The following is a 23,025-nucleotide window of genomic DNA, read 5'->3' on the forward strand; positions in this document are numbered from 1 at the left end:
CCGTCAGAGCTGTAGGAAAAGAAGTCCACCTTCACTTTTTAAGATGTATCTCTTTCTCCCTGGTTGGCCATAATCCAGGATGGCCCTGCTGCTTAGGATCTGGACGTGTGGCTTCAGTGGTGGGGGAGGGGCCAGTCCTTCAGACAGTAGGAGCACAGCAGGCTGGCCAGGGCCAAGGTGAGGGTTTTGGGGGGCAGCTCACAGAGGCAGGTGCTGGAATTGTGGGGACCTGGCAACAGATTTAGATATAAGACAACTGAGGGACCTGGAGTTGGGAAAAGAGAATAAAATTCAACAGCTAATAAAAGGGAACAGGAGCTGGAAGGCGGGATAAATCTAGTTAGCCTTGGAAATTTTTTTTTTTTTTTTTTTTTTTTTTGCTTATAAGGAAACTGAGTCATTTCAATCTTTCCTTCCAAACTTGATAATTACTTATTGATGACTATTCAAAATTTGACATTTTAAAAAACGTTTTGAGCTTTTAAAAATAATAGCTATAAATGCAAAGTACTATTGATAATAAAACCAAGTTGTTTATCCATATACAAAAAAGGTCAATACTGTTTTAAAAGCACAAAGTTGCATTTTAAATCACAATTGCATAGTTCTAAAATGCCTGGATAAAAGTTACATAATTTTTTTTTAAGAAAATTCAAGTTTGGTTGACAGCGGGACCCAAAGGACATTTGCAGAGGAGAGTTCAGAATGGAAGCGCTGTTTCAATGTGAATTATTGCATTGTTGCTGAGATATTACACTATCATGAGACCAAAATTGCTACAATTTAATTACAAATCATTGGCATTTTAAAAACCATTATTCCATTTTTGGCTAATATAACACTTTCCTGTAGAATTCAACTGAGAGAAATTTCATATATCCCACCCCCAACCAGCACCCGAAAGCCTTAGAAAAAGCTCTATTTGTATTTCTGTGTATAAAAGGTACTGCATATATACCTCTTAGCAAAATATGTGCTCCCTTTCCTCTCCCTACCCCAGAACCATGATCATTTTTGTACAAAATCCTGGTGAAGAATCATATCAAAGATGAGAAGCAGGGAGTTCAAAGGTAAACATTTGGTGAAGTGTATAGGAAATTCCATGAGCCTCCTGTACCAGCCCCATAGAAGTCCTGGCTTTTGGTGAATGTGGCCCAGAAAAGCCACCAGTGTGTGTGACAGCCTTTGGACGTGGTCATGCCCCTTGCCCGGAGAGCACAGCATCACGAGGGTGCTGGTGGCTGTGAGGGGACTGCACTCGGAACGGCTGAAGCAAACGCCAGGCCCCCATCTGCCGGCTGCTCAGAGTCAGTGGGTATAAAAGATGCTTTAGCATTTGGAAGAAGGGAAAAATCTTCCTGGGGACAGGAACTTGTAGCCATTTCCAGAAGGCAGTCTCAAAGGGCGCGCGGGGGCTGTGGCAGGAGGGCCGGCGGGCAGCGGCAGTGCGCCCAGCGAGGTGGTCTCGGTGCGCCAGTGTCCGTTGGGAGGGGCTTTTGGTGGAGCTCCCTCATGCTGCTGCAGGGACAGCTCCTTCAGTTCAAGCTTATCCACTCCCTCCTCCTTCTTATTGTGCCGTGGTGACAAATTCAACAGACTGAGGACATCTCTCTTAGAAGTCATCGTGCCAGGAGCCCCCCGGAAGATCTTCATTGGCCCTGTGGAATGCTGGGGTGTGCTTTGCCAGAACATCTTCAGGTTATGGACAGCCTGCACCTTTTCATCAATGGCCGCCATTTTCAGTTTGTCTATGTCAGGAGCGTCTGCTGGACTCGAGCGAGCGGATCCAGCTGAGGAGTAGGAGAGAGCTGGGGAAGGTGCACTGCCAGCAGGAGACTGGTGGCCGGAGCTTGGGGACATGTTCCTTGGTGATTTGGAAATGTGAGCGCTGTAAGGAGAGCTGGGGTACTTCAGTTTAAAGAGAGGCTGGTCCAGCTGGGAAGTCTGTGAGTCGGAGCCGGGCGATGGCCGGCCACTGTTCTGGCTCGGGCTGTCTTTGATGGACGTCTCCGAGGTGGTGGGGCTGCTATATCCAGAACTCACCTTGGGCAGGGAGGAGCTCCTGGCTGGGGGCTTTGGTTTAACAGTGACTGGCGATGGCTGACTCTTCTGATGGGAGAGGACAGGCCTGCTGAACGCGCTGGTTTCTGATGCTCTGAAGACGGCAGCGCTGCTGGGCGCCTGAATGCCGTCTTCAGGGTTATTACTCTTGCTCACCTGGCCGCCGCTCCTCTGAAGACGCTCCACCGCAATGAGATGACTCTGTGTCTCCTCTAGAATTTTCTGGGCTAATTCTTGTGGATCAAGTTTTGGATTGCTTTCTTCTTGGGATTTCACGGTACTGTCCGTTTCTGTGCTAGACTGGTCTGATTCTCCTGTATCTGAGCTTGCTAGTTTTCCCACCTTTTGGAAGGGTGAGTTGGGGCTGGGAATCAGAGTCATTTTCACTGGAGAATTTGGAGTGCTGATGCTCCCTTTGGAGCTCACTGAGACTCTCAAGCCTCCGGCTGTCCCAGGTCGGGGTTGTTTGTGGTCTGGTGAGAAGCACATGTTTTGGTTTTCTTGGTAGGTCGCCAAGGGCTCGTTACTGATGATAGAAAACCCTTCATATTCTTCTTCATCTTTGTTGCCTGCAGGGCGGGTCTGGGGAGGCAGCTGGCTCCGAGGCAGGGTGGATCTCTGCAGGTAAGCGTTCTTGGACCGGTCATTGTCCTGTCGTCCTCCGGGGCCTCCACCCTCTGATCCACCCTCAGGTTTGGAGACAAAGCTCATTGAGGAGGCAATGGAGCTCAGACTGTACACAGAGATGGCGTCTGAGGCAATGCTGTCGGCACCGGTGGGAGAGAAGGGGGGGTGCTGGTAGCCCAAGGGCAGAGCATTGGAAACAGACTGAGCAGAAGCAAGAGACTCCAGGGAGGAGGAGCTGTCGAGGCTGAGGCGCTTGGGTAGCTCAGTAGAATCTAAGCACAAAACACAAAGGCCCAAAGGGCAGTTAGAATTCTATATGGTTTTGATTTTTTTTTCCAAAATTTACAACATCCTTATATGCACAGAAGCTAGCAAAGAATTATGCAAGAGCTACTTATATACACCACTTGAATTAATCTTACAATCCTCAAAAACATGGTCCTGTTAGAAAAAGTAAATCTAACATAGGGACAAAATCACTCTAGGAGAGCTCACAGCCACACCCACACCCCCCAGACCCCCACCACCATGGCCCATCTCCACTCTGCTCCCTGTCACATGTGGGGTCAGGGTAAGCAACACGACCTTGTATCCACCTTCCTCTGAGGAGGGCTGGCTGTGCTCCTGGGGTGGGGGCCCTTTGCTCAGCTGGGGCATGTGAGCAGTCTGTGACATCTCCTGCCCTCCTTTCCAGCTCCATCCCAGCAAGTCCCTCTGGCATCATCTACACTCGCTCTCCACACTGCTTCTCCCCCATTCTCTCAACTTACTCCATTCAGGTTTTTGTCCCTGTCATTCTTATAAAGTCGCCAATGAGGTCCACAGTGCCAAATCCAGAGTCCATTGCTCAGTTCTGCAGTGGGATACACCCTGCCCTCACCACCCCCTCCCTCCTCCATAGGCCCCTCCTCATCCTTGTCACTCTGAGACCTGGAATGCCCACAGGATACAATCCTCTTCCCCTCTGACCCTCACGCACCCCGGGTGACGCCATGCACATTTCTGTCTCCATGTAGACCTCTCCCTGAACTCCAAACTCACATACCATCTGCCTGCATGGGTGCCTAATGGATATCCCCAAACTGAATGTGTCCCAGATGGAACTCATGCCCATTCCTCCTGCCACTTTCCCGACCTCAGCAGAGGGCAATCCCATTTTGGCAGTTCTTCCAAAAAAAAAAACAGGATATCACTGTGACCCATCTGTCATGACCTTCAGCAGACCCCGTTGGTTCCACCTGCAAACCATAACCACCTCCCAAGCCAGCATTTGTTCTTCCCACTGTAGCCAGCTCGGCCCTTAAGAACATCAGTCAGGCTGGGTGTGTCCCCAGAGCCTGGAAATCTCCTTCCGGGTCCACGTGACCTGAGGGTCTACTCCCATCAGGCCCTGTGGCCCCACAGAAGACAGGCACACCTGTCGCCACGTTGCCGTCTGCTTTGCCGCCACCCTCTTGCTTTCCAGTCCCTTGCCCTGCTTGAGCACTTGCCAGCACCTCGTACATTCCAAGTGCCATGAGAGCAGGGAGTTTTTGTTTCCTGCTCCTGAACAGTCCCTAACTGTTCCCTAACATCACAAAAAATGTTTATTCACTTTTCTTCTGCTTCCCAAAATGTATGTGCTGGTGTTGGCCCCCAGGGAGAGCGTGGCAGGCCCTGGTGGAGAGCTGGTCTGAGGGCAGGCTCTTACCGAACAGAGACAGCAGGGACTGCAGCGCGAAGTGCACAGTCCGTCGATTAGCTTGCTTCCCGGTTTTCAGGATTACTTCCTCCTGACCAACTTCACAGAGATCAAAACCTAAAGGAACAAAGAAGATAAGCATCTGCTTCCTTTGGGAAGATTCCAGATCTTGAACAGGAGCGCTGTAGGGCTCCTTGTGCAACTTCATGGAGTGCCTGCAAGGATCTTCAGGAAGCATTTGGGCCTGGGGCTTCCCCTGTCTGCACAGAGGTTGGTCATGTGGCAGAGGGGTCGGGCTGCCCCACCCGGAACATCCACTCTACACAGCCCCCATTTGGCGTGTGTGTGGCTCTCACTGCCTGGCTCTCCTCTGTCCCTTCACGGAAAGCACTATGGACCAGAACTGAGTAAGGCTCACTCACATGTTTTTTTCTATTTTTTTCACAGAAGTACAGTCTATATAAAGACTGTCCAGGACAAAAAACTGGCCACTCCATTCAGCATTGAGAGCAGTATTTACAGCTGGTGCATGGTAAGGTGAAGTTTCTCAAGGGCAAAGACAATGCCTTCATGCATGTTCAGTGTCTGCCCCCGTGGGCTTTGAAATGAGTGCCGACAAGGGGAATCTGCAGTGACTTCTCTGCCTCTGCCAAAGCCCAGGGGTGCTGCTCCCTAATTCTAAGGATTCTAATGAGACTCAGAGCAGGTGTAACACAGGGCGTGGAGCTTCCTGAGCAAGAAGCTGGCTAACAAGCTGTGGACGATTAAGAGACATTATAGGGACACCAGCAAGTATGTCTCCCTGGGGAGAAGCCAAGCGCAGATGCTGTGGCCACAGATGATGTGGTTTGGCCCTGTGTCCCCACCCAGATCTCATCTTAAATTGTAGTCCCTGGATGTTGAGGGGAGACCTGGTGGGAGGTGATTGGATCGGTTCATGATAGGGAGTTCTCACGAGATCTGGTTGTTTGATAAGTGTCTGGCATTTCTCCTGTGCTGTCTCTCCTGCCACCTTGTGAAGAAAGTGCCTGCTTCTCCTTCACCTTCTGCCATGATTGTAAGTTTCCTGAGGCTTCCCTAGCAATGCAGAACTGTGAGTCAATTAAACCTTTCTTTATGAATTACCCAGTCTCGGGTAGTATCTTTATACCAATGTAAGAACAGACTAATACAGATGGGGACCACAAAGCAAGAATTTAAGGCCTGAAGAGTCTTCAGCATTGAAAATTTTCACTCAGGATCCCTAGTCCCTGGTCCCTGGGTAGATCACTGAGCTCCCCTTAAAACACTGCAAAGTGCTGGGTACCTACAGTGCCACACCCTCTCCTCTGACCTCACAATGATAAAGTAAAGGGGCCTGTAGTACACGATGCTACTGTCAGCATGCTGTGCGTGTCATGACTCAGCCACAGCACATTCACCAAAGGAGAAACCCCTCCCTCTCTCGTCTGCCTAGCCAGCCAGCCTTTTTACTTGGACTTGGAGATTTGGAGACTATCATTCCCTTAGGAATTAGGTTCACTAGAGGAGCATTCTGGTCTCTATGGGACGTTTTCCTCTCTGAATTTGAAAGTAGATAGCCCCTGAAAGCAACAGGAAGACATGCTCAGAGAACTCAGCATTAAAAACAAATAATGAATAGTTTCAATGTAATGCTTGCATGAGAAACCTCTACTTTTACCAAAATGATTCAAATGGGGTTGCTGAGAACTGGGTCCTCGCCATCTCTGGCAGCCCATGCTGGGTTGTGAAGGTGTGTGCTTACTGCTGAGGACTGGAAAGGGGGCATTTCTTGGAGCCTTGGAGCCCTGGGAGCGAGCCAGCCACCTCTCTCCAGATGACAGGCCTGCCAGACACCACTGTCCTCCCCGAGCTGTAGTCAAAAGGCCGTAAAGGTCACAGATGCATGCAGGCTGACTCGCCCCTTGAGTATCAGTGGCTCTTGGAAAATACGGAGAATAACTGGAACATTGACTAACATCTCCCATAATCCCAACACCAGAGACAACCCGTGTTAAGATTTTCCGTGTTTCCTTCTGTACTATTGATGTATCTGGCAAAGGGACCTCAAAAGCAGCAAGTGTGCAGAGGAGGAAGGCTGGCTCCACCACCCCCACACCAAAGAGAAGCTCAGGCTCCACGAGGAAGAGAGCTTTTCCTTTATAAAGCGAGCTCTTGGCCAGATGCGGTGGCTCACGCCTGTAATCCCAACACTTTGGGAGGCTGAGGCAGGCAAATCACTTGAGCTCAGGAGATGGAGAACAGCCTGGGTACCATGGCAAACCCCTGTGTCTACAAAAAATACAAAAATTAGCTGGGCGTGGGTGGTGCATGCCTGAAGTCCCAGCTACTTGTGAGGCGGAGATTGCAGCGAGCTGAGCTCGTGCCACTGCACTCCAGCACCCTAGCCTGGGTAATAGAGTAAGACTGTCTCCAAAAAAAAAAAAATGTTGTGGTTGTGCCTTCGTCTTGCGGACTTACTTGTGGCAATGCCCCCAAGGCTTACCCTACAGCTTCTCACAGAAGTGACAAGAGAAGCATCCGGATGGGAACCTGACCCTTCTCAGTCTAGCCTCCATCTGCTGCTGCCTACATAGATATTTACTATGTTTATGCCAGGAAAATGATGCTTTAAACCCACAGAAGAAAAGCATGTAGACCAGGAGTGGTGGCTCACGCCTGAATCCCAGCACTCTGGGAAGCTGCATGGAAGGGCTGCTTGAACCCAGGAGTTTAAGACCATCCTGGGCAACATGGTGAAACCCCATCTCTACAAAAAAAGTTAGAAAAAAATAAAAAACCAAGTAATGCAACCTGTAAAGGATGCCAAGCTTCTAATCCAAGGGGATTCAGATCCACCCACCTCGGCCTCCCAAAGTGCTGGGATTACAGGCGTGAGCCACCGCGCCCGGCCCGAGGTGGTTTCGATAGTACTGTTTTCCTGCCAGTTTTGAGTACCCAGGGACAGAGGACAACATTGAAACCATTATTATCTTATGACTCTAATTTTAGTTTTCTTTAGCTCCTAATAACACTTGACCTCCAATAATACTAGAGTCTAGCAGGTTCATCTTAAGGTAATGGGCACAAATGAGAGAGATGAAATCACAGTGCAGAGGAAATGGCACAAAGCCATTTGTGCCATTTGGAAATCCTGCTAAACCACTACAATCTAAGTTAACTTTTTTTTTTGAAAGAAAAAAAAAAAAAGAGATCCTCCTGCCTCATTCCTCCTGAGTAGCTGGGACTACAGGTGTGCACCACTATGCTCGGCTAATTTTTTTTTTTATTTTGTAGAGATGGGGTCTCCCTATGTTGCCCAGGCTGGACTCAAACTCCTGGCTTCAAGTGACCCTCGCACCTCAGCCTCCCAAAGTGCTAGGATTACATGCGTGAGCCACTGTACCCAGCCTGAGTTAACTATTTTTAAATAATATTTAAGAAGACACTGAGATACTTTGCCCAATAGAAACCAGGAGGAAAAGCAGTGATTTAAAAGATGGAATTAAAGAACCCACTAAGTCAAGGATGCTCTGCCTACCTAGAGCTGCCAGGAACTCGTGGCATCCCGGGAGCCGCCACAGCTGGACGCTGATGGAGACCTGAATGGGAGCTGATGCCAAGTCCTGCTCCTTCTCGCCAGCCTGGAGCTGAACCAGCACCTGGTGGAGCTGAGGAAGGGAGGACAATGTGAGCACCCTGTGTCTCCTTCCCCTCCAGCCCTCCTCAAGACTTGACCCGTTATTCTTATGTCACCTGTCACTGGCATCGCTAATGACCCTCGCGAATGTAGCATTTGAGATTCTTTTCCAGGTGCATTCATACCTGCTGTCCTGCTGTCCTCTCTGTGGGAAGCTGATGGGGCAGTGGGGCAAGAGGCTGTGTGGGGCAGGAGAGGCTGTGTGGCCTCCTGGGGCTGGGGCCGGGTTCTGCTTCCAGCCCTCATGTCTTCCCTCAGGTGTGGGAGAGCCTCACAGGAGAGGCCATGGAGAGTAGAAGGGGTGAGTTGGGACCGAACACCTCCCTCTTTCTTAAGTCATCTTTGGGATCTTGAGGTGGATGGCGAAGAGGAACCTGGTTACATCTTAGAGCCTCACAGCTTGAGGAATAACCCACGTGGCCCACTCGAGTGTCCACTTCCTTTCAGATTTCAGGGTCTCTGGCCTCTCCTCAGGGGTGTGTGTGTGGGTTCACAGAGTGTCACTCACTTAAAGCTGGTTCTGCTCCTGCTGTTGTGGTGGACCTTAAGAGGTCAATCAAGGACACAAGAAGGGTGGAGCAGGAAGAGGGGAGCCAGAGCAGAGGAGGGGACAGGCCGCCGGAGCCAGCGGCAGTGGGCACCTGCCTGGAGCGCCACAGCCTGTGTGGCTCCTTTTGACAGCACGTGCACCCCGAGCTCAGAGCCTGCCCAGGGGAACTCGGGGGTGGGTGGGTTGAGGGGCTCACCTGACAACAGTTGCTACTTAAAGTAGTACTCACCATTCCAACCATATTTTTAACAGCCTTCGGCCAGCAGATTACAAGAAAAAGAAAGAAAAAGAGAGAGAAAGAAGAGAGTTTAGACTCAAGCACAGGCTGTTATGCAACATGAGCTGATCACTGTTTAGGAAGCGCCACACCAGGCCCGCGGCTCTGACTGGGAGGGGAGAGGAGCAAGAGTCAGCAGGGGACACACAGGAGAACGGACAGCCACACCCAGGCCAGCCGCGTGCGGATCCAGGGGCTCAGGGGCAGCAGCAGCCAGGCCTCCCTTCCCAGCCAGTAGAGGCTCAGGAGGGGAAAGAGCACAGCGGGCATTTGTAGCCAGCTCAGGAAACCAAAGTCCCTGGTTCCCGAGTGACCCAGGAAAGATCCACCAGCTGCCACCACTGGGGGCAGCCTCGGGACACATCCCTAGGGCCCGACAGCATATCAGGCAGAAAGTCCCTGTGTTTCCATTAAAAGCAAAGAAATTAAGCAACTGGGTTTTTTGGCCGCTCAGCACAGCCCTGCAAATGGAATATAATTTTGGCTTTCAGATTTTGTAGAACACAGACCTCTAGACTGCCTGGGTTCAGGCTGCTTTAATACGCAATATCCTGGAAGTGTTTTCCTGATGCTATTCAATAAGCAGGCATAACACACTTACTACAAAATGAGCAGGGACTCAGCCAAGGGTACAGGTCACTGCTGGTTCTAAGTTCCAAATCCATGTGGAAACAGCCCCAGGTAGCACTCAGAGTTTCAGAGGCTGATGGAGCAGCTTTATTTCTCCATAGAAATATTTCTTCTGCTTAAGTGAAATTTGCTGGCAAATATCTCTAACAACACCACATATTACTTTTTCAAATTGTTACACTCCAGAATGGCCAGAAAAGCAGCTCTGTGCTCTTCAAGGGCTGCTCCAGCCTCCAGAAGTGCTCCCACAGCTGTCCCCCTAGGGCTTGGTCCAGACCCTCACTGGCCAGAATGCAGTGGTGCAGCATGGGTACTGAGAAGCTCCCAGGCCAAGCTGCAAAGGACCCACATGATGCTAAGAACTGGAACCCTCTGAACTCGTGAACTAGATCTGTATTTTCCTAAAAGAAAGCACATCTGCGAAGCAGTATCTTGCATTAGAGTTGCTCCTGTGTTCACTGCTTTGCCTCAGTGACTATCTTGTTCCAGCATGGTAAGTACTTTGATCAAAGAAGTATGGGAACACCTGCAGCTGTCCTGGCAGGCTGGCCCCACAGCTGGTGGCTTGGGGAGGGTGGCTGTAACACTTGTCAATCAGCTGAAAAAGTTGGTGGTGAGGAGGACAAGGTTCAGGAGACCACTGAATGGAGATTTCAGGAAATGCCCTGAGACCACAGGTGACAGGGGCCCCATAAGCATCCTCTGAAGGCCCTTGATGCTCAGCACCCAGTGAAAACACTATGCAAACCTGTCCCTCTGTGCCCCGCTGAGTCAAGCACCCAGCTTCACCCTGGGGTTGGCCGCACAGCTTCATCAGGGCCACAGGTGCACCTGACAATGCCAATAGTGGCCAGTGTCTGCTGGCACGGCCTCCCATCATCCTGGGAAGGGGCAGCACCGCTGGCACGGATGCCTTGGCATCATGGATAGAAATAGCAGGTAAACAGCACTTGCCAGGGAGGGCTATTCTCTTACTACCAGCCCTCATCTTCTCCTTCGAATCACAAAGGCAATGAGACTGCATTAACTTACAGGTTCCTATTTAGGGCCAAATTGCTCTGCCTTTCCAAATCAGCATGGGCCTCAGGGCCTGGCTCAGCCCTCCAGGCTCGACTTACCCGGCTGATGAGCTGCTCTCCCGTCTCCGAGGCAGTGATGAGTTTGCAAAGGGCTTGGAGGGCAGGATTGGGCAGACCTAAACCAAGGAAAAAGGGTAGAAGTTATTCAGAAGAGCCTCTGCACCCAAAAACCTTCCCAGGGGAAAGAACCCTAAATCCTCGGCATCGGTGGCATTTTTCAGAAGCTCAGCACAGCTGGACGTGTGTCTGGGACCCCTTGCCATTTCTCAGAACACCCTGCTCGTAGCTGGGAGATCCAGCATCCTCATGAATGCGGGGCCCAAGGCCACCAACTGTTCCACCTGCTGTTGGCCAGACCTGTTGCCCCAGCCCTACACCCGCAGCTCACCCAGCAGGGACTGGAGGGTGCTGCTGCACTGCTGGAGCCGGTCACCCGGGTCAGAGGTTGGGAAGAAGACAGCTGCTGGCAGGCCGCTGGTTGGAGGGTCCAGCCGGAAGCCCACAGCGGTGAGGAGGGCCTGCCAGCCAGGGATGCCGCCCACTTTGTTCTCCACGCTCTGCTGGGACGTGTACATGGCATTGCGCTGCCCATTCTGGATGCGCTGCAGGGACTTTTCCACCTGGGGGGAAATTGGGGGTGAGTCAGAGACCCAGGCAAGCCCTGGTTTCTGTCCACATGGCTTTGAGGGTACACAAAGCCCCAGGGGTGAAGCAAGGCTGACTGCTGCAACCCCACGTGGCCCACATGGCCAGGCCTGAGGATGTGACAGTGGGGCACTGACCAGGCATCTTGCGAGGGATGAAGGGAAGGATTTTACAATCAGAGCCCTCGAGGGCTGGTACAACAGAAGGATTCTGTCCCTCCCCTAAACCAACCCCTTGCACACTCTCCACAGACAGTAAAGCAACGTGTCTGAACACACAGGGGCCTGCCTCAAACCCTGTAATGGCTCCTGCCCACTAGGGATAAACCCTCAGGCCCTTCAGGAACCCCCTCGCTGCCCACAGCCCAGCCTCATCATGGGGTCTTGGCTGGCAATGCCCTTCTTCCCCATTCCTCCCACTCAGCCTTCGTCCCTCCGCACTGGCCTCTGGAGCCTATACCTCCCTCCACCGGGAAGTGTCCTCCTGTCATCCAGGGCCTGAACAGTTGCCTGGCACTTCTACGCTGGTCACCCAAGTCACTGCTGCATGAACTACATGAGTGAGTGTTTTAACAGTAGTGCAGGGTCTCAAGGCTAAGTGGGGACAGCTGAGAGGCGCAGTGGCTCACACCTGTAATCCTAACACTTTAGGAGGCCAAGATGGGTAGATCACTTGAGTTCAGGAGTTCAAGACAAGCCAGAGCAACATAGCGAGACCCCAGCTCTATACCCCGTCCCCCCCAAAAAAAAACCAAATAACAGTAGTGCAAACAGCTTTCATCGGGCCTCCCTGGGCCTCTCTCTAGTGGAAACCCCTGTCCACTCTGGGATGTTGGTGCCCTGTGAGGCACATGTGCCCTCAATGGAGGGGCATGAGTGGTCCAAGATGACCTGAGGCTTTTTTTTTTTTTTTAAACAGTAAACACTGGGATGCCGGAGCACAGGCGTCCAGACAGGAGGACGTGTGTACTCACATCAGCCAGGAGGAAACAAGCCCGCCCGGGAGGACAGAAGATCAGCCCTGGCTGTCACTCAGGCAGGGCGGGCCTCCAAGACACTGCCTACTGGATCAAGGAATATCCAGGAGGTGTTAGAAGGTAGGGGCTGGGGAACTTGACCCATGGCCCCCACACTCCTGCATCCACCCCAGGAGATAATACCAAGGAAAAAGAGGAAACCCTTAAATGGGCCTGAGGGGCCTCAAGGCCATGTGGGGGCAGCTAAGAGGCCTGGCCTGGGAGGAGGCGGCTAATGAGTAGAGAAGGCAGTTCCACTACCCCAAAAAAGCAGTGTGCAGTGGCAGCAAGGACAGAGGGACTTTGCGGGTGACGGGACCTGAGAACTGAAAGGCTCTAGGCAGTTTCCAGATACGGGGTAACAATGGAGAGGGCCTCCCAGCACCCTGGGCGTTGGCCTCCTCGAGCCAACTAGGGGAATGCTGGGGGCTTGCTCGTCACAGTGTTCACATACTGATTACTTTCAGGCCTGAGGAGACCCTAAGCTTAAGAAATGTGTGTGACTCTATCCTCAGAAGTGCATGGAGAGCTACCACGCACAGGCCCAGGTGCCACAGGTCTGAACAGAGGGACCTGATCAGACCCAACCCACGGGCAAGAAGTTTGCATAGCCCAGGAGACATGCTCGCTCCCAGGCCTGCGTGGACACTGCCCTAGGTCCTCCATCTTAACCATGGACGGAGCCAGGCTGTGCAGCAACCAGCCTGCAAGGAGGCCCTGGGGTCTGTGACAGATTTGGAAGGAGCTTGGCTGTGGCATGGCTGTTCACCCACACTGCATGGGCCCCAGGCTGGCACTGGGCTAGGAAGATGTGGGGTGGGCTAGGGCTGGTCTTTCTGGCACAGCACTCTAAATGATTTGAAACGGCCTTCCAGGTTGTTCCAAAGGTAGAAGGATGAAACAAGTTTGATGTCACTGCTTCTTGACTCAATTGATAACATTTACACCTGTAGATGTGGGCCCTCCATTTGTGCTCTTGCCTGGGCTCCACAGAAGTTGGGGCAGGCTGGTCAAGGGCACGATCAAACTTGGACTTATTAGGGGCAGACTGGAGTCATCTGATGGTAAAATAGGACTGTACTGTGCGGCGAGTACTGGCATTTTCTCAAATCCTCATGATAACCTTGAAATATTCAACTGTTACCACCCTTTCCAGATGAGAGCACTGAGGCTCAGAGAGCCAAAGTGACTTGCCCAAAGCCACATGACCTGGAAGCTGCTAGGGTATGGGTCACTGTCATTGGCTGCCCTTCCCCCAGGGTCCTGGCGAGTACTGCTACTACAGCCGCCTGTATGGCACCACCCACCGTGCCCACCCCTCAAGCCAGTGGGCTCATCCCGGGGACGTCTGCAGAAGCACCCTGGGGATGCTGCCCACTTTGTGCATCACACTTTTGCTGGGACATGGGTCTCCCAAGTAGGCTTATCCCAGGGACATCTGTGGAAGCCGGTCAGTGCCGTCCTGGACATGGCCCCAGTCATGATGTCCTCTCCACCTGCTCACATCCCGATGTAAGGAAACCCTTGCCTTCCCCTTCTTGCACAGCACTGCCAGCTCTTGTTGAGTGCAGGGTGCCCGACCCCCTTACCAGGTGCAGCAGCACTCGCAGGGCATCCCGCGCGCGCTCTGGGTGCTGCAGGATCTCTGTGAGGGCCTGGCCGATGAGTGATGAGGGGCTGTTCAGCTTAACATCACTCCCGATGAGCATGAACCCTGCAGAGAGCAAAGGAGGACACCCTCAGCAGAGCGGCTGGAGACCCCAGCCCCACCCCGGCTTCTAGGGCTCACTTATGCCTCAAGGTTAACCCAGCAGAAAGAGCAGGGCCTGGCAGGGGAGCAGCTCACAGGCTAGACTGGGGCATCTGACTCACTGGATGGTGATGTGGCACCCCTTTGCCCCCTTCCTTTTAATAATCAATATTGCTTAGCTGTTCAGGTAAGTGGGGCCTGCTGTTTTGCAGAAAGGAGCCAAGGGAAGCACAGTGGGAAAAGCTGCCTTTTTTTTCGTGAAATTCATCTGTGTCTATCCTCAGGCCTTTAGGAGGGGACATGCCAGGGCAGGGGAGGTGCACATATCTCCTCCTTGGGGCCACGGGGAGGCAGGGAGCGGCTACTCCTCCAGTTCTAAACCAGCAAACAAGCTCGGCTGGGAAAGACCAACTGGGCTGAGGAGCACAGCATCCCACTGTTCCTTTCCACATTGCCTTCCAAAACAGGGCCTGGGGGAGCAGGTTTCTCAAGCCCACGGGCAACTTCAGGACCAGCCTGCCCCCAAATCATGTAGGGAAAGGGTTTTCTAAGAGAATGAGCTGTTTTTAAAGGTAATAGGAGAGCATCACTAAAAATGGTTTCATCCAGAACAAAGTTGTGACTTATATTATCCATCAACAAAACTAAACAAACAAAGACCCTTTTCAAAATGCCATGCCCGTAAGCACACTGGACAGACCTGCAGAGACAGGAAAGGGGCCAGGTCCCCACAAACCCTGCAGTAGGTTTTGTGGGATGCTGTGGGGCCCAAAGCCCCTTCTGACTGCCAGGACTTGTGTGATGAGGACAATAATGGAAGCCACAGGGCTCACCTCTACTTTCTGTGTCTCCTAAGAGCAGGAGAAGCAGGTGAGCAGCCCTCCGTGCCTGCCTGTGCATGCTCCGCCTGGCAGAACCAAGGGATGGCCGTGAGGTGAGTAGGCAGGGTGGGGTATGTGCCTGTTGGACCAACTAAATGCTTTTCAGCCGCTTGAAGAAACAGGAACAATTCTATTTTGTTTTTTGAATAGCTCTTTGAAAAATACTCCAGTTGTGTTTGTAAAGTAAGCAAAATGTTTCCATCTTTCAACAGCATGACCAAACGCCTGACACCAGCACCTGGGGCTGCCAGGCAGCCACCCCTGCAGCTGTGTTGTTTGCTGGCTGACAGGGCCTGGCAGTGCTGTGGCTCCACCCCAGGGCTGACCCACCTTTGGAAAATGACACCAGCAGTATCAGGATGTGTCAACTGGATTTATGTTAAGAAAACAGGATTTTCGGTATTCCTCTTTTTCCCAAAGTTTGAGACACTTTCAGACACTCTGCTTTGCAGTTATGGCTGATGTTACCCATGGGGGGCGGGGGACTTTTGCTTTGCTCTAAATTTTCGTAACACCCTGGGGAGTTTCGGGGGCCAATGCTGAGAGAAGACCACAGGCTGACGCATCATGACGCATGTGGGTAAAACAGTCCCGGCTGGCTGAGAGGCCAGTGAGGGAATAGGCCCAGGGTTTGGTTTGTACTCTGTGAGTCTTGGCCTGGCAGGGTCTTCTGCACAGCAGAGCCCTCTGAGTGGCTGCTGTGGGCAGCTTTCCACAGGGACCCCAGGGGAAGCAGGTGGTTGCCTAGAGCTGAGGGCAGCTCTGTACGTGCCTGCCTTCCCACCTCCCCTGTGACCAGATGTCACAGGAACATTCTCTCTTTACTCCCTAGACCCTCCAGGCAGGCCCACTAAGAGAATGTATTCTAGAACATGCAGGGCCTGAAGCTTCACAAAATATTCAGTACACTCCTTATAGATCTTCTCAAATGTGGACCGGGTGGTGTCATCAGCACCACCATCATCCCCTTGTTACCGCTGAGGACACAGCTTCAGAGAGCGTAAGTAACCTATCTCAGGCCACACAGCCAGGACATGGAGCTAGATCCATCCTAAGTCTTTCTACCACACACTCCTTTCTACAGTCATGGTTTAAGTGAGGGTGCAATGGAATGGGTCATCCAGTGTACACTGACATCAGGAGGAGTTTCACATTCACACTCCCATGGCAAATGGTTCAGTTGCTCCCTGGTCCAAAGATGATCTTAATAGTAGGAAAAATTCATTTGGCAGAAGGAAAACTCAGCACACAGGCTCTCTCCCTGAGTCTTCTGCAGCTGGCCCTGCCCTGCCCTCCCCTCCCCTCCCTAACCCCACTTGCAGAATAAAGTCAGGGGGCTGTGAGGACTGAGCCCCAGGCCTTGACAGGCACCCGCAGCCGGCTGAACTCCCACCTGCCCAGTTGGAGGGGTGCGAGAAGGCCTTGCTGCTCTGCACCACCTTCATGGCCTCCCCCAGGGCGGCGCTGGCTTTCAGGCCATTCAGCAGGGATGAGTAGAAGGCATGGATGAACATCTTAGAAGCAGCCACTGGCACAGGCCACAGAGACACGAGGACACACTGAGCGCCAGCAGCCAGGAAGGCCCTTGTCAGCGCGATGACTCCGTCGGCTGTGACTTTGCTGTTGGACTCCTGGGAGGAGCCAAGCACCACCAGCTTCACGGGCAGCTGCAGGTCCAGGACATCGGCGGCCGTGAGCAGCAGCTCCTGCAGGGGCGGGCAGTCCGAGATGCTTTCCCCGTCACTGGCGTCGTCCTGCACCCGCAAGGACTCAGGGATCGTGTAGGGGTGGCCAAAGGAGCTCTTGCTGCTGGCAGGGTTGCCGTCCATGCTGGGCGTGAGGACCAAGGCTGACAGCTTCCAGGAGATGTGAGTGGCAAAGTGGACGCACTCAGCCTGGGTCAGGGCGCTCATGACCCTCTCCTTGGTGGCTACACTGCCCACTAGGGGCTGGCAGCCCAGCAGCTCGGACACCATGTAGGCCTCTTCCTCAGCCGACGGCATGGGCCCCCACAGCCACCTGTCCATCACGGCTGATGGGAGCTTGGGGTTGCCGATGACAGCCGCCATGGATGTGGAGCTGGAGTATGTGGGCGGATTCTTCCGTAAGTGAGACTAGGAGGGGAGGGGACAAAGCAGACCACCCGTCAGACAGAACAGCCAGGCTGCCCGGCAGTGGTCAGGTGAGCACAGGGATGACCAGCTCTCTGCTGGTTGAGCTTGAATCCACCTGTTTCCCCAGTCACCTCATTCACTCTTATTTTTCAACATCTTTTTGACACAGGTGCCTAACTTACTGAGAATCACGCCTGCTGTGATGAGCCCTTGAAAATCATCAGGATTGGGCTGGGCGCGGTGGCTCAAGCCTGTAATCCCAGCACTTTGGGAGGCCGAGACGGGCGGATCACGAGGTCAGGAGATCGAGACCATCCTGGCTATCACGGTGAAACGTCTACTAAAAAAAAAAAAATACAAAAGAACTAGCCGGGCGAGGTGGTGGGCGCCTGTAGTCCCAGCTACTCGGGAGGCTGAGGCAGGAGAATGGTGTGAACCCGGGAGGCGGAGCTTGCAGTGAGCTGAGATCCGGCCACTGCACTCCAGCCTGGGTGACAGAGCCAGACTCCGTCTCAAAAAAAAAAAAAAAAAAAAATCATCAGGATTGGATGGTAGGGGTCCTGAGAGGACTGGGGGAGGAGGCCCTGATATGACAGAGTGGACAGAGCCCATGGAACCCAGGATGGCCAGCCTGCTCCACAATCCTCATCCCCACAGACCTCCCTGTGTGGCTCCTAAATAAGAGGAAACCCACTCCTGATAAGTCAGGGACTTTGAAGAGTGATTTTGTTTAAATCGTGCAAACAAGCAAGTCAGTCTTGGGGAGACAGGGCTAAACTAAGTCCTTTAAGAAGCTCTACATACTGACAAGATTCTAGTTCCCTTCTGCCTTATATGCTGCAAAGTAGAAAGTATCACTGAATGAGAAAATCAGCATAAAGAAGCCCAATAATGTCTGCCTGAGTTTCCCCTATGATGACTTTTGGTACTTTTTGGGAAACATTAAGTATGAAGTTACTTCAAAATAATTTTTTGGTGCCTCTGCTTGGTGATGCCTTAAACTCTGGGTAAGAGAAACACCAGGTGCCTGTCAGGAGATGGCCTCTTCCGGGTCTCTGGTTAAGCTACAAACAGCCAGCTGGCTGTTGCTATCAAAATAAAAGTTTTCTGAAGGTGGAGGCATCTGATACCCAGAGTGCTGCTATCAGCCAGGACAGTGGGCCACTGGGTGGCAGGAGTGTCGAGAAGGCCAGCTCGATTCCTATCTGGGATTCAGAATCAGTCATGGAAACTTCAGAAACCTAGAGAAAATAACTTCTTTCACTTTGAACTGATTCTTTGCTTCATAAGAAAAGTATTATCCAGCTACAAAAATGGTCAAAATTCAGATCTGCAAAAACCCATGAGGCAGAAACTGACCCCACTTAGGCCACACCAATGAGCAAGTCATCAAAGCGGCCAAGACAGGTCCTGTGGGGGCCACCCATGCATAGGGCCCAGCCTTGGTTCCTAACCCCGCCTATGCTTTCCACCACTGTAAAGAGGACCATCTGGGTAAGACCTGTCCCACCCGCCATGGGGTATTAGGGCAGATGGGGTCTGAGGGCTCTGAGAGCAGCTGGCAGCTCGAGGGCATCCGGAGTTGGAGGATGGAGCAATGCAAGCCCTTGTGGTAAAGACAGTCCTGCAGCCGAGCAGGCAGGGATGCTGCAAGTGGAGTGCGAGGCAGGTGCGGAGCCCTGTGGGACTGTGGAGGGGTCAGAGGGAAGCCAGGATTTTGGGGTCTCTGAGAGTTTGGAGAAGGGGAAGAAGATTAAAGTTTGGCTCAAAAGTTTCTAATCAGGTGGGCAGGGCCAAGGGTGGCAGTGGGGTGAGACCCATGACTCAGGGTGGCCCACTGTTACTCTCTTGATTTTGGGTGTTTCTTTCCAAACTGATTATTCTTGCTCAATGAGACCTGAGTCCCTGCCTGTCCCCTGAAAGCCACCTGACTTGTTTTTAGTTCTATTGGCCTGTCGGGCTGTTTTCTACTCGACTCCACTCTTGCTTGTCTGCCTTCCCTGCCTGGGGCCCAGCCAACAGTCAGCTCAAGGGCCAGGTAAATTGGGTGGCTCTGCTCTGCCCACTGGGCATCGTGTGGATGGTGGGTGACCAGCCCCCTCAGGTGCTCAGTCAGGCCTCAAGCTTCACTGTGTACCTCAGAGCAGCTCAGAATCCTGATGTCACAGCAAAGAAACTTAGACATGACACAAATTGTGGCTTCCCGAGGCAGCAAAGAATGGCCAGGGATCATGAGGGCCGAGCCCCACTTTTGGACAGAGCTACTCTAAAGTTATGCTACCTGCATGCAAATCATAAAATCAACACTTTTGAGGAGATCACCGCTATGCCTTAGTAACACAGCCCAGTCCGACCAGATAGACAGTGCCTCGAGACCCGAGAACAAGCCCTTGGTCCCCCACCATGTGTGTGAGCCTTACCTTGGACTGCACGCTAAGGGAGCGGATGGAAGGGACAGCAAGGAGGCCGAAGCGCTCGTAGAGGTACTCGTTGGAGGAGCTTCCCTTCAGGAGGGCGAAAGGAATGAGGTAGAGCTCCCCCTCTAGAACCAGGATGAGCTGCCGGTGCCGGCCCACGGGGCCGCTGGAGTGCATCAGGCCCTGTGGAGCAAGCACGGAGAGGCTGACATGGGAGGCCCAGGAGGCAGGGGTTTCAGGCACCAGGACAACCCTGAGCCATAGCCTGGGTGATACAAGTATGAGCAGGTGAGGCCTGCGGGGGTGTGGGGCGCCACGGGGCATAGGCTGAGCTGCAGCCATGCAGGAGCGTCACCAGCTGGCATGCTTGCTCGTGGACTGGCAAGGGCTGGCCTGGCAGCGTCCATCTGCCTCACAGTCCTGAGAAGGTTAGAGGACAGTTTCTTGAAGTTCATAAGAACCTGGAGTGGGCGGGAGACCGGCCTGTACTGCACAGGCACCCTGAGAAGGGGTGGGAAAGGCCCCTCCCAAAACAAGATCTGTTTTCCATTTCAATGGACAAGAGGCTAGAAAATCAGAGGGAGGACGGGAGGTCTGGGGGCTGGCATGACAGCCCTTGGAGAAGGGGATGGGCTGGGTTCTAGGACCTTTTGTGACTCCCTCTGAGGGAAGAGTGGCCCCTTGGCTCTGGGCTCGGGAGGTGCTGTCCCCACTTGTTCCCTCTGGGGATGTCACGGGACCCAACGCATGGATGACTCCCATCCCTCTTGACAGGCTGGGCATGAGGACCCAAGGCAGGGTGTGCACAGGGCCACAGGAGACATAGGCTCATTCCCATTCATTGCAGAACAAGGCTAAAGCCACGGGCATCTTAGAGCAGCAGGCAACAATCCTGGAAGCTGGGTTCACACAGACTGAGGTGAACAAAGAGGTGGTGTGGAAGCTGCTGCTGCAGTCCAGAGCCTGCCAAGAAGGTCCCAGGTCCACAGAGCCTGCGCAACACTGGGTGCCAGGGGTGGGACTGGCCTGCCCCCAACCCCGTCTGCTGAGGAGTGGCTGACAAGCGGACACCCACCAGGGTGCCACTCGCTTGTGCCTGGGGAAGCAAATGTGCTTGCTTGACCCGTCTGATGTGCTGCCGTGGGCACTTGGCTGAGGGTGGCAGGGCACTCAGCTAACCCAAAGTGACACATGCCTGGCGGGACATTCAGTCTCTGTAAACTCCTATGGGGTTTTCTTTCTTTCTTTAAAAAAAAAAATGTCTAGCTCCATCTAGCGAAAGCAGAAATAAAAATTATTAGGCCAATTTGTTTTTCGTTTGTTTGCTGTAAGAGCTACAGTATGAGCCAGGCACGGTGGCTCATGCCTGTAATCCCAGCACTTTGGGAGCCCAAGGCGGGCGGATTATGAGGTCAGGAATACAACATGGTGAAACTCCGTCTCTACTAAAAATACAAAATTAGCCGGGTATGGTGGCATGCATCTGTAGTCCCAACTACTCAGGAGGCTGAGGCAGGAGAATTGCTTGAACCCAGGAGGCGAAAGTTGTAGTGGGCCAAACACCAGTGTACTCCAGCCTCGGGGGCAGAGCGAGACTGTGTCTCAAAAACAACGACAACAAAAAAAGAGCTACAGTATTTCCCAAGAGGAGGTAAATTAATCACTGTGCAATTGTGCAACCTAGGCAGGAAGAAGTAGGGGTGTGTCACAGCGACCCTGACACTGTCTATGGATGAGCTCAGCACAGGGAGGAGAAACAGCTGTAGGCACCTGGGCCCCACGGTCTGCCATGGGCCACACCTGAGCTCCCCGGCTGGCTCCGTAGGTAGAGGTGGCTCAGGGGGCTGCTCTGGAGGGGAGTGCCACCACACCGGGGAGGTATGCCAGTGAACCTCGAACCAGCCGCAGTGGCACAGCTGATGCTGCCCTGACCCTGGTGACAGGGTCAGCGGCTGTGACAGTGATGGCCACCTGCTGCTCAGTGAGAACTGTGCTGCCTGAGAATGGGTAGGGTGGGGTTGAGCCACTTGCCATGTGTAAAACTGGACCCACCCTCCACTGTTCCAGAGTCACAGGGCTTTGTTGTGACAAGATGCCAGCCCCAGCCCCACAGGTCCTCCCTGGGCTCCTGCCACCCAGGCCCAAACGGCAGTAAGTTTCTGTCAGATGTCATTGCACAGGCTACTGCCTTCACCAGGACACACGCCACTCATAGACAAGTCCCTAATGACAGCACCTAACTGTGTGAACCGGACAGAAGCTTGGCAAGCTGAAAAAAGGAGAAGTCAGGCTGGAATCCATGCAGCGCAAACATTCACTGGCAGCACTTCTTAGTAGAACCCTGCTAACTCTACCCACAAAACCTCATCTGCGGCACAAGCCTAATGACTAGAGAATGCATGTCCTTGAAGGCAGCTTGTCTGTCTTCTCCAACACTCCACCAGGGGTGGGGGGTATCTCCTGTGGCCCTGTTGTCAGAAGTCTCCCAAGCTGGGCCTCGGCTTTCCCATCAGCCACTGAGTGGTGTCTGTCATGTGCCTACTGGGGACTGTAGGGAAGTCAGATAAATTTAGGACATGGTCCCTGCTTGCAAACTTATGATGATGTACTTAGAAAACTAAAATGCACACAAGAGGCCATTGCTGAATGAAACTTGGTATTATCAAATGTAACAGCCTCATGGCAGCATGGCAACCCCAGAACTGGGAGAGCCTATCCAGGCTGACACTGGGCCCACCCAGGAGGCTGCTCTGGTCCGTGAGAACTGGGGAAGGCCTGGCCTGGGCAGATGCTGTTGCCAGGTGAGCACAAGGCTAGAGGGGGACATGGAAGCCAGACTGTGGGGGCGCTGAAGATCAGGCAAGAAAGTGTGGTTCTTGTTGGCTGTCAGAACCTGCCATGCCTTCTCAAGCTGAGCCCTGCAAAGCATTGAGAGGCAGCCTGCCTGCCTGAGGGAGAGGGGCTATGCCCGGGAGTAATTCAGACCAGGGCATGCCCACCGAGAGAGGAGACAAGGAGACTTGCTGGGACTCAGTGAGAGTGACCTTAGCGGGTGAGGAGAAGTCTGAAATCCAGGCTGGGAGATAGGGAGACTGTTCTCTGAACCTCATATCCCAATTTGGAGGTCTGGGTCCTCCCTGCATCATGCCTAGGAGCTGGTACCGCGCTTGGCACATGCATACAACCCTGGGTGAAGGCCCCCAAATGGGACCCCTGTCCAAACTGTGTGAAATGAGGCAGGTGACAGCCACAGCTGTTCTCTGAAACGTGTGGGCTTGTGGGGAGATGGGTAGAACAGCAGGCTGACAGCTCCTGTTCAAAGGGGGGAACTGATTGGACATGCTAGAGACAATGCCCAGGAAACTTTTGAGCTCTGCCTCTGGTGTATGCGTGCTGTCCTTGCACTGAAAGATTAGCTATAATCCAATGTGAACTTGAAAAGGGGAAAGCAAGTCACATCTCTATTCAGCTTACATATCATCAGTCAGTCTACAAAGGAGAGACATTCAAGGAAACACTACTCAGCACCTGGGCCTGTCAGCCTCGGAAAGGGCGTCTGCTGGCCTCTTAAGGCTTAGGGTTGAACAATCAAGTGGCT

General features: G+C 52.9%; 1 protein-coding gene across 1 annotated transcript in view; it reads right to left on the minus strand.

Moving 5' to 3' along the window:
* Window positions 1–635: 635 nt before the first annotated feature.
* The window catches only part of TTC28 (tetratricopeptide repeat domain 28), a 178,195-nt gene continuing 155,805 nt past the window's right edge, over window positions 636–23,025 (minus strand). The window contains exons 11-19 of the mRNA XM_011975368.1: window positions 19,431–19,610; window positions 16,290–17,010; window positions 13,855–13,979; window positions 10,994–11,225; window positions 10,645–10,721; window positions 8,849–8,872; window positions 7,911–8,040; window positions 4,379–4,486; window positions 636–2,960 (exon numbers count right to left, since the gene is read on the minus strand). Coding sequence (XP_011830758.1) covers window positions 1,330–2,960; window positions 4,379–4,486; window positions 7,911–8,040; window positions 8,849–8,872; window positions 10,645–10,721; window positions 10,994–11,225; window positions 13,855–13,979; window positions 16,290–17,010; window positions 19,431–19,610 — 3,228 coding nt within the window. The 3' untranslated portion in view covers window positions 636–1,329. The remainder of the gene's footprint in view (window positions 2,961–4,378; window positions 4,487–7,910; window positions 8,041–8,848; window positions 8,873–10,644; window positions 10,722–10,993; window positions 11,226–13,854; window positions 13,980–16,289; window positions 17,011–19,430; window positions 19,611–23,025) is intronic.

The sequence above is a fragment of the Mandrillus leucophaeus genome, unplaced genomic scaffold, assembly GCF_000951045.1.
Source record: "Mandrillus leucophaeus isolate KB7577 unplaced genomic scaffold, Mleu.le_1.0 Scaffold154, whole genome shotgun sequence".
NCBI lineage: Eukaryota > Metazoa > Chordata > Mammalia > Primates > Cercopithecidae > Mandrillus > Mandrillus leucophaeus.